At 34.8% G+C, this 12166-nt stretch overlaps 1 protein-coding gene across 1 annotated transcript in view; it reads left to right on the forward strand.

The window, feature by feature from the left end:
• Positions 1-225: 225 nt before the first annotated feature.
• Positions 226-12166, forward strand: part of TMPRSS15 (transmembrane serine protease 15) — a 107750-nt gene continuing 95809 nt past the window's right edge. Inside the window, exons 1-3 of the mRNA XM_054576629.1 lie at positions 226-370; positions 2391-2521; positions 2812-2879. Coding sequence (XP_054432604.1) covers positions 226-370; positions 2391-2521; positions 2812-2879 — 344 coding nt within the window. The remainder of the gene's footprint in view (positions 371-2390; positions 2522-2811; positions 2880-12166) is intronic.

Raw genomic sequence — 12166 nt, forward strand, 5'->3', positions numbered from 1 at the left:
CATTTTCTTAAAGATTAACTGCCCTTTTAAATCTACATAACATATAGAGACACACTGTTGCCCTTTGGGCACACACGACACATTTACATGAACCAGTAAGAGTAGTGTAGACTTATGTGCTGCTTTCCAAACCTTTTTTTGAAAACTTAAGTTTTTCTCTACAGTGGGTGCAAGTTTTTTTATTCTCTCACAGTGTTTCGATTACTATATCTTCAAGGGCCAAAAATGGTGTTAAAAAGAAGTGTACCTTCAAAGCCACCTCCTCTCAGCACCTATGAAATTACGTTTGCAGCTCTCTTTGCCATGTTGGTGGTTTTCTGCGCTGGGTTAATTGCGGTGTCCTGGCTGGCAATCAAGGGGTCAGAAAAAGGTAAGTCACGCAGAAGACATTTTCAGGGGGACGTACCCACTTTAATCTCAGTCGTCCTGCCACTACACCGTATTCGTTGCTGTGCTTTCATCACAAGCTATTTATGTTGTTTCAGTACCTTGTTGTTATTTACTTCATAGACTATGAGAAAAAGCAGTTGATCTATGATTTGAAACTGAATTCGGAATTCAAATATGGAACAAAGTTTTTCTTAAATAAAAATTGTTAAGTATGTTTCTCAGTTTCAACATATAACAAAGTAGGTTTTATAGCCTGTGAGTTAATTGTGATATACTTTAAATGAGAACATTGTTGACAAGTCAATAAATCAACTAAGTTAAAGAAAAGTATTATTTATTCCCAGAGAATATATTCCTTCCTTTGTTAAGCTAACAATTTTAATTACAACAATATAAGGTAATATGTAAATGGAGAATTATAACGGTCTGAAGCTGCCTGAGTAACAAATTATGATATGAAAAAAAAGAAGAGGTAACTAATATTTACAGCTAAATTGTATGTACCAAAAACTTTTCAAGGATCTTCAAATGTATTCTCTTGTTATAACAAACCTATGAGTTACTCTCCTTTCATAGGTAATGAATCAGAGGCAGAGAATTTAAATAACTTGTTTAAATTTAAATCATTACAACATCCTGTATATTCATAGCACAATTGTTATAGCCAAAAATTAACAGTGCTAAAATATCATTAATTGAACTGCACACTTTATTTAAATTCCACTAGTTTTTCTATTAGTGTCCTTTTTCTGGTGAGGGTCCAATGCCGAGACCTATATAAACCTTAGTTATCATGCTTCCTTAGTCTCCAATTCATGACAGATTTCCTTCTTTTCTTGTCCCAGTTTTTCCTTGTCTTTCACATATAAGCATGCAAATCTAAATGAAATTTTGAATATTTAAAAAATAAAATAGTATAAATAACATATGTTACATCAAATATGCAATGATAATTATTTAAACTAAATGTATTTTATTGTTTGAAATATTATTTCTAATGTTTCTTCTGACCCTGGAGATTGTTGTTAATATATAATAGATTCTGGCTTCTCGAGTCAGTCAATCCTATGCCCAAATTCCTTATCTTTCACTTATGACCTCTATTAACTTGGGAAATATTCTTAGTGAAATTAAGCTCCAGTTTTCTCATCAAGGACAAGAAGAAATAACTTCCTGTCATACCAGGTCAATGTGAGAATTATGTATCATGATTACTACATTTACTATGATTTCACCATTGCATAAGTTTTAGTTTAAGCAATTCATTTTAAATATGTTATATCACAGAAAATATTCTGCTAAAGACATTATGCAGGACTTAATGGCACATTTTAGCACCCACACTTATATTCAATTTGTTGGTTTTTTCTTATTTTTTAATATTGAGATAATATATTTTCTGCAACATTCTCAATAACTTCCCTGATAACAACATTCACCATCTAATGGGAAAAGGTCAGTCATGCCAATTTTATAATTATAGAGGGAAAGAAGTAGCTTCAAAGCTATGGTTCAAAGTAGTACACACACTGAAATCTTCAAAGCAGTCACATGTAGAAAACCAGCAGTGCCTTGGATGTGAGGTGTTCAATAAGGAACTGAAAGCAACTACAAAACTTTTAATTGTCCAGTTCTCACCATGTTTCCCTGAATCAATTCCCATAATTGGTGCAAATTGATTATCCCTGTATTTTCCAAAAAGAATCTCAATGGAAAAAAAGAAAAAGAAAAAAAAAAGCTCAGAAGCATGGCATACGGGTTGGACTTGAAAGGACAGAAAAAAAAATTAATAGGCTAGAGAAGAAGTTTAATTTTTAATCTTGAAGCAATGAGATGAGGGGAAAAGCAAGTGACTATGAAGCCTGAAGACTGCAAAGAAAAAACAAAAAAACATCTCAGCACAAACACATGAAGCAAGACCTTCATGTCTTAACTGGAATGTGCATATTTTCTCTTATAATTCACATTTTAAGTGTTTCCTTTCTTATTAATTTATTTAGATGCAGTACTTGGAAAAAATTATGAAGCCAGAGGGACACTGAAAATAACATCAGGAGCTACATATAATCCTAATTTGCAAGACAAACTCTCAGTGGATTTCAAAGTTCTTGCTTTTGATCTTCAGCAAATGGTAGGAGACTGTCTCTCTTCAGCTGGTTTAAAATTTCATAGCATAAGTTTATTAACTACTTGTCAAAGGATACATAGATTCTGTTTCCTTACTCTGAAAAAATTAGTAAATAAATATAATATGCCCAGGATGCTTCAATGTATGAGACTCATTGCCACAGAGATGGAAATTGCCCCTAATCCAGTTCTAAGCTAAACTTTACTTAATATTACAGGTAACTATTCAAATTTTTAAGTAAAAGTTTAAATCTTAAGCATAATAGGCTTTTATTTCACCTTTTTATTTTTTAGATAGATGATGTCTTTCAATCAAGTAATCTGAAGAATGAATACAAAAACTCAAGAGTTTTACAATTTGAGTGAGTACAGCTCAAAATTTTTCTTTTGATAGAAAAGAAGCACAGAATCACAAAATAGTGATCTATTTGCTAACATTTGCAAAATAATGTCACCACTTTCAGGAGAAAAAAAGAATATTTGAAATGTTCAACATCATTATGGGGATTGATAGGTTTTCATCTTAGCAGCAAATAATAAAAATAATTCTGAATAACTGATCTCCTGCCAATATTTTTCTCCTGAGGGTAAAATCTTCCAAAGACACATGAAGGAGGCTATGTTCGAATGTTTGGAGATATAAATAGAGTGTCTGATTTGCTATGAATGTGTGGAAGTAATTTGGTTATTATATTTCATTTACATTTTAAGTCATAAAAGAAAAGGTACTTGTTCATTTTTACTCAGCAAGCATAAGACTGTACCTAGGGAGAAAATGAGTGTTCCATAAATGAATGAATCTTAGATCAATAAGATCATGATATAATTCCACTGTGGATACTTGTACCAGGAGTTTTCTCCACTCCAAACTACCAAAAGGCCTGAGGAATAAAGGTATGAATCGGCAAGAAATTTATAGAATCTATAAAACAAAATTAATAGGGAAAAAGTCAAAGAGAGGGAATTGCTTTTTTTAAGTATATTTTATTGATTATGCTATTACCATTGTCCCACTTTTCCCCTCTTTAACCCCTCCTCCCAGTATTCCCCTTCCCTCCAGCAGCCCCCCCTTTAGTTCATGTCCATGGGTTGTGGATATAAGTTCTTTGGTTTCTCCATTTCCTATACATTCTTAACATCCCCTTGTCTATATTGTACCCACCAATTATGCTTCCTATTCCCTATACCTTTTCTCCCATTCTTCCTCCTCTTCCTCCCCACTGATAACCCTTCAAATGATCTCCATATCTATGATTCTGTTCCTATTCTAGTTGTTTGCTTAGCTTTTTCCTGTTTTTGTTTTTTTAGATTAAGTTGTTGATAGCTGTGAATTTGTCATTTTAATGTTCATAGTTTTGATCTTCTTTTTCTTAAATAAGTCCCTTTGACATTTCATATAATAAGGGCTTGGTGATGATGAACTCCTTTAGCTTTACCTTGTCTGGGAAGCACTTTATCTACCTTTGATTCTAAATGATAGCTTTGCTGATTAGAATAATCTTGTAGATTTTTGTTTTTCATCACTTTGAATACTTCTTGCCCGTCCCTTTTAGCCTGCAAAGTTTCTTTTGAGAAACCAGCTGACAGTCTTATGGGAACTCCTTTATAAGTAACTCTCTTATTTTCTTTTTGCTGCTTTTAAGAGTCTCTCTTTATCTCAGGGCAGGGGAACAATAGGGGGGTGGAAATGGGGAGAACTCTAACTGACCAACAATAAAAAAATTTTTTAAAGATTCTCTCCTTGTCTTTAACCTTTGGAATTTTAATCATGACGTGTCTTGGTGTGGTCCTCTTTGGGTCCATCTTCTTTTGGACTCTCTGTACTTCCTGGACTTGTATGTCTATTTCCTTCACCAAATTAAAGAAGTTCTCTCTCATTATTGTTTAAAATAAGTTTTCAATTTATTGCTTTTCTTCTTCTCCTCCTGGCCTCCCTATGATTCGGATGTTGGCAATTTTGGAGATGTCCCAGAGGCTTCTTATTCTCTCCTTGTTTTTATTTTTGTTTTGTTTTGTTTTGTTTTGTTAATTCTTGTTTCTTCATTCTGCTCTGGTTGACTGTTTATTTATTCCTTATGTTTGAAATTGTTGATTTGAACCCTGGGTTCCTTCCTTTGATTCTTGGTTCCCTGTGGATTTTTCCTATACAACTTAACAGGTGTGCTAAAACAGGGAGTCAAAGCAGCTCTAGCTAATACACAGAAACAAACACAGAAGAGCTGCCTAATTGAGGAAACAAAGGAATATGGCTGAAATGAAAGAACAGAACAAAACCCCAGAAAAAGAACTTAATGAGTTGGAGACAGCCAACCTATTAGATACAAAGTTCAAAACTTTGGTGATAAGGATCTCAGAGAACTCATTGAGTACAGCAGAACTGTAAGGGAAGAAATGAAGGCCACACCAAGTGAAATAAATGGAATTCCTTTTTAAAAAAATAGAAGAAACATATTTTCTACAGAAATAAAATGGTAGATAAAAGGCTGAGAAAGAGGAGACCAAGCAATGAAAGTCAAGATAAGGCTGGGGAGCCTGACTTATGTCACTTAAACCTTTACGAAAACGAGGCTGATGGCAACAGACCTTAATGACCAAAGGTCCATCTCACATATTGTTTCACAGTGGAGGTAAATAAGTGTTAGTTTGGGGGATGTTGGCAGCCTGCAATGGAAGACAATTATCATAGTCAGAAAGAATGGACAATGAGAAAGCTCCAAGCCTCCACCTTCGAATGAAATCACAATATATGAGTTCCAGACCAGATAGCAGTGGTCTCATTGTATTTTCATGATAATGCAAAGTCACTGCCTATAAAATGTAAGTAGACATTCATTTTACTTTTATCCATTTATCATTTAATATATGTACATCACTGATCACGTACTACCTATTGTTACTAGGCAATTGTATAGGCAAGGGTGGACGAAAGTAGGTTTATAGCTGCTCACATGAAAAAAGACAAGCAAGTTATAATTATTACAATAATCATATTACAAAAGAATGTCACAATGCAACTCTAAACCCACTTTTGCCCACCCCCATATGATTTGTATCATAGGTATGAGGGGGAAAACATTTTTAATGATGTAATTTAACTTTTGTTTCTCTGCTTTGGCCTGGAATGCCCACAGCCTCAGAAGGAAGTTCATTCTCACCCAACAAAGAAAGAGATTCATACTGTTAAAAACAGATTCCCTCACATGATGATGTTTGATAAAAATTAGGAGTCCATTTTCAATGTCACTGTGAACATAATTATTATTACTATTATTATTACTGTGTTTTATTTTCTGAATAAATTCAGTTGCTAGAAAATTATTTTTTATTCTCAACCAAGTCTTTAATTCTTTGGTTCTCACCCACTGATCCTAGCTGTAGTTATTAACTTTTTATAGAATAAATATATCTCTATCTTCATATCTCAGTCTTTCAAATACCTGAAGACTCTTTCTAGTGTTCTTATCCTAAATGTAGGTACTCTTCTGGGATTTTGTCTCAGAAACTCACTCCTGCCTTGTCTTCTTCTATTTCTCCTTCCCACTTGTTCTCTGTAGGCTTCAACACATTACCTGTATTATCATATTACAGGTAATTGTCAACATATTACCTGTAAGGCCTCAAAAGCATCTGCTTAATTCCCTGCCTGGACCTCCTCTTCTTCTTTATTATATATTGTATGTGTCCATAGAATCTACCCCTACATGTCATTAAGAACTAGTCCTTGTTACCTCCTCAGGGGGTACTAACTTGGCAGTCCAGTAGGTGTTAGTACCTTGTACTTATATATAAAGTAACAATCCTCATACTCTAACGTAATTGTCAATGTGCCTGTCTTCTCACTAGATTATGAGCTCACCTCAGGGCAAAGAATGTGACTTTGATATCTGTATTTCAGAAACTAGTTAACTTCTGGCTCAGAGTACGTGCTCTAAAAAGTCCTCACAAATGAACGAGCTATTTATTTAATACCCGGTTTTGATACATTGAGTATTATGTTATGTGTTACATGTTTTCCTTTAAACGATGTTCCATAGATATGAAAATGTATGCTCTTACTTTGTCTTTAATTTTCCATAAAAGTAGAATTTTAATTTTTAAAGATTTTAAATGAGTTCTCTGGAAGCACAGCAGTGTTAATGTATTAAAGAACCCCCTCAGGTTGAAAATGTGGCTCATGAAAATACGGCGAAAGATGTTTGTACCCTGCTGGTGTGGCTCAGTGGATTGAATCTGACGTGTGGACCAAAGGGTCACCAGTTTGATTCCCAGTCAGGGCACATGCCTGGGTTGTGGGCCAGGTCTCCAGTGGGGCGCACGTGAGAGGCAACCACACACTGATGTTTCCTTCTCTTTCTCCCTCCCGTCCCCTCTGTCTAAAAATAAATAAGTAAAGTCTTTTAAAAAAAAGAAACGAAGAAAGATGTGGGACACATTTGAAGAAGTATTCATGGAGACTACCTAAGGAGAGAGGAAAATAGCCATTTTTGGTAAAAAAAAAAAAAAATACAAGTTTAAAAAGCCCCCCAGCACTTATGCTCGCTTGCTCTGTCTCTCTCTCTCTCTCTCTCTCTCTCTTTTTGTCATTCATTCTTTCTTTTTTCTCTTCTTTCTCACTATCTACACTACTTATTCTTTATTTCGTTGCTTTTCATAACACTTTAGCCCAGTACCCTGTCAGCCTTATATTGTCCCACTTACTGTCTTCACACCTATCTGCAGTACAGAGGTGTCTACTCCTGTTTCCCAGGCCTTATTACCTCTGATTGTAGCCTCTTTTATTGGCCCAGTATCAGGACTAGAAGGAGATGTGTGGGAAAGATTAACTTGTCTTTTTCAGAGCCCTATTTTTAAAATATTTATTCAGTATTTATTCTGTGAAGGTAAAACCATGTGTGCAAGATATTTTTTAACTTGAAGCTATTTGTCTGTTTTGAAGTGAGTGGAGCTGATTTCTCTTTTTCAGTTTTGTAGAGAATGGAGTACAGAGCTCTGCATGAAAGCATCACAATTATTTCTCTAAGGTCTTAATGTTCTGTGAGGAAAGCTCTATCAGGTACCAGCCTCTCCTTCACTGGGTTCTTCCACTGAAATCTCTGCAAAGCACAATATCCATTGCAGAGTTTATTGGCATAGTTTTCCTAGTGGGACTTTTCATGTTCTCATATTGTAATATGCTGGATAACTTTATTTTTACTATATTGAGAAAATTTGCTGAATGTAGACTTTTATACATAGGCCTGGTGGGTTATGAAAACCCCAGCATATTCTTTAATATTTAATAAATAATCTTTTATTTCTCCGGATGCTAAAATCACTATATTTGAAACTGTAAATTATTTCAGCTGAGGAATTTTTTCTTCTTCTTTATAGCTACCTAGGAGACCAATATATTCCCTAAACCTTGATACATATTTTATAATTATTGTCAAATAATATACTTCATCAGTGTAGAAATACTTCCCCTAGTTGTAGCTGAACTACTTTTAAATCAGAATGAGTTTTTGAAAAACACAAAGGAATTTTATACATGTATCTGTAAGACAAATTGCAGTTGGTACTTTGGAAGACTGAGAGGATAGGAAAATAAATTCAGAAGCAGAAGAGTAACAAGCAAGCACTTAAGTTTCCTTTAAATAAGCACATATAAAATGGCTCATTTCACCCAGAACAAGGGTGGCAGGTTCCTCATTAGCTTTATAATTTTTTTTTAATTTTAAACTCTAAGTGGTAAAATCAAGAAACAAATAACTGAGATCTCAACTAACAATACCCACACTAACTGTGAAAAATGCATCTAAAAATCCTTGAAATACCTATTTTCTTTTTTGTTACCCATTTTCATTAAACTCGCACTGCATGCATGTGTACATTGTCAAATCATAGCACTAGGGAAACAGTCTGCTAACCAATCTTTTCTTACTTTAACTCCTGCCCCTTGTTGAAAAGAGAGAGAGAGAGAGAGAGAGAGAGAGAGAGAGAGAGAGAGTGTGTGTGTGTGTGTGTGTGTGTGTGTGTGTGGCCACTCAGGCCAAACTCTCTGGGAGCGGTCTCTGTTATTCTGCTTTTTGGAAAGCACTTTGACTGGGAGAGCATTTAGCGGCATGTGTACATTGTCAAATCATAGCACTAGGGAAACAGTCTGCTAACCAATCTTTTCTTACTTTAACTCCTGCCCCTTGTTGAAGAGAGAGAGAGAGAGAGAGAGAGAGAGAGAGAGAGAGAGAGAGAGTGTGTGTGTGTGTGTGGCCACTCAGGCCAAACTCTCTGGGAGCGGTCTCTGTTATTCTGCTTTTTGGAAAGCACTTTGACTGGGAGAGCATTTAGCGGCTGATTCTTCTCATAAAGTGCTGTTTACTCTCTGTGGTGCCATGGGGCTTATTCTGTCCTTTGAGCACGGATGAGTCACCGAGTGAGTAAAGAAAAGGCTTCTGTTTACTCAGCAACCCTAGGGGTTATAGATGTCATTAAGGAAAATCAGAGATAAGAACCATTTTGATTTATTGCACACAGGCTGTCTGTGTAATGATAGGATTGATCTGATTTTTTGAAAACTCAGATATTTCACTGGAACGAGTACTTTGAAATGAAAATGGCCATTTACCTTAATAAGTAAGATCAATTTCAGAGCAGTGATAGAAAGATCATTACTAGACTACTAAAATAACGGCTTCAGCATTCCTATTAGGTGAAACACAAATGTTTGTTATGGTTTTTCTGGTTTCTAATATATATATATATGTATATATATCTCCTTTATGGCCACACTTAGAATGAATAATAAAACAAATTTTTAAGAATACAACAATATGTGAATATAGGACCTGTAATTCCTGTCCTTGCAAAGCATAAATTATTAAATACAATATATAATTCACAAGTAAGAAAACACATCTTTTATACAAAGATGTTTTATGCCTGAGGATGAACTAATTCAGTTACTTTCAACGGAGTGAAAGAAAATTCCAGATTTGTACTTTCTCTACCAAAAATATCTTACCTTTTACACTTCCTTAGAAAAAGAAAAGTAAGTGTTTAGTCAAATTAAACATGTGGAAATTACATAAAGAAAAAACTCAGATTTAGTCAAAAGTAGGACTTTATTTTAACCATATTTAATCCTGCCCATTTAATTATTTGAGGAGTGAAGGGGTTAAGGAGACAGAAGAAGAAGGAAAAGGAGAGGAGGGAAGAGGCTAGAGAGAGGAGGGAAGATTTCATCCCTTAAAAGTAGGGAGGTTATAAAATATCTATACCCTAACTTTTCCCCCAAAATAAAACTAGCTATTTTCCTGATCTATTTAGTTATGAAGTTCTGGTAACAAGGCAAGATAATTGTAAATGTGCATCCAGGTAAATGTGTTATATTGTCTTTCTCTAACAAATAGTTTATAACGGTATTGATGGAGATGGTGCTGACGGTGGGAAGTAACTCCTATGTAAAATCACATCTGGGAGACATCTACCCCTGGAGTTCATCCCTATCTCTGATACTAATTAGCTATGAAATTCTAGGCAAAGTTATCTACATTACTCTGAGCCTCAATATCCTTATGGTTAAGTGACAATTTGGCTAACATCACATGCAGAGATTGAGTAATCTTCCTTTTCTGGAGCTTCTGTTTAAATAAGTATGTGATGAAGCCTGAGAGATGTATGCCAGTTAGAACTAAACTGCAATTAACAAAAAGCATAACTCAAAGTGCCTTAGAAAGTACGTGTTTATCATCTGACATCAAAAGAAATTTGAAGGTTTCTCCAGAGGTTAACTCCGTAGTACAATAACAGTGATGTAATCAATAATGTAGGTGCTTTCCTTTTCATTTGCTGCATTTAGTTTGTCGGCCATAATTTGTCCCATAGTACTGAGACAGTTGTGGCACTTCAAGCAATCACATAACAGTCATACTAATGTTCAACAAATAAGACCAGTAGTCCACTGTAGACCATTATTTTGTAAGATATGAAAAAGATTTCTAGGGATCTCCCATCATTGTCCCCTCACGTTCCATTGACCAAAGTCTGATCACATGCCCCTGAATAAAACTATTAATGAGCAAGAAAGGATTGCAGAAACCACCAACTCTTTGTAAGAAAATAGAGAGTTATTCTCAGATAAAATTAAGGATTGGCCAGCATGGAATTAGCGATTGTGGAAAAGTAGATAAAAACAGCATCTGTGACAAAATGTATGCTTTTCAAGAACAGCGTGTGATTCCATACATGCATGAGGTAGGGGAACCTGAATTAAACGGTTAGTAAAGAGTCTTGCCATTTGCAAGATTTGGTTACTGTGACTTAAGCAAGTAATTGGAAACTTAAACATTGCAAGATTTATAAATTATTTAATAGAGGTAAAATGTATAATTATTGCGTCAGAGTATCTTGTTTACTTCGATTAATGAAAAAACAGCTACATAGAAAGGAATTGTTTTCTGCTAAACTGTGAACCTGAATGGCAGCACAGACATTAAAAAGGAATAAACTACCAGGTGGGGATGTTGATCTACTATGATCTTTCAGAAACATTTCAATCTTGTGCATAGTCACGTGGGAAAAAAATGCAATACCATTTATTCTAAGTTCTATCACAATAGATATATGGACAGATAGACAAAGAGCTTTTCTGGAGTTGACAAAATCCCTCAAAAAGATCATTAACTTACAGATACCATAAGGATAAGACGGTAACTGCCTAAATTTTGAAACTAGCTAACATACCATGCAAGGTTTGGTTCTCCCTAGTCTAGCTCTTAAGGGTCCAAATATAGCCTGAGTACCCCCAGTTTACTGAGGGCTACAGAATGAAGATCAGACCTAAAGGGTTTGTCTCTCTAAAGGTTGTATCTTGAAAGCATAGCATGAGGGAAATAGGAAGGTAAGCAAGAGAGGAAAAATTACTCATGTATCTCTACTGGGCCAGGAGTGTATTCATTTTTATGTTTCTTTAAACTAGAAAAGAATAACCACTGAATAAAACTTTTCAAATGCATGCTGTAGAGTAGAGAATAAAATAAAAAGAAAGATGACTTGGGCTATGAAATCAAACTCTATGTTATGGTTTGAGATGATGTTGGCAAAATAATCCTGACCCTTGACAATAGAATGAATATCCTGTAAATCCCCAGTAATACAGGTACTGTTTTCTTCTTTCCATCCTTTTAAAATTGAGCACTTTTAGATATTTTATATGAAAAATAGAGAAAAATGTAGATAGAGAGTAGTTGCCTGAAGCTTGCTATCAGGTTTTCATAAACTACTCAGAAAATATTTCTCCAAAATCAGTAAAACTACCTTCGACTTCTCTCTACTTATAAATCATGTGTGAGAAATTACAAATCCACACTTTCAATTCCTTCAAACAGTAAAATAAAAGTAAATGTCATGAAATCATGTGATTTGGTTTAAATTGACATGAGTAACTCAGACATAGCCTGGCCTGGAAATTTGTGTGCTAATGTGGAACTCAGGAAACTCAGATTCCAGTTCGGGATCTCCCTTTGTGTTCTTGGGAAAAACACTTAATATTTTAATTCCTTTTTTCCACCTGTAAAATACAGATAACACTTGATATTATTTACCTTGCACAAGTGTAATGGAGATAAACAAGGTGATAACTGTAGAGAATTCCAAAGGCATCTTACATGAATTG

Source organism: Pteronotus mesoamericanus, unplaced genomic scaffold (genome assembly GCF_021234165.1).
Source record: "Pteronotus mesoamericanus isolate MK-2021 breed Mesoamerican mustached bat unplaced genomic scaffold, CSHL_Meso_final contig_116, whole genome shotgun sequence".
NCBI lineage: Eukaryota > Metazoa > Chordata > Mammalia > Chiroptera > Mormoopidae > Pteronotus > Pteronotus mesoamericanus.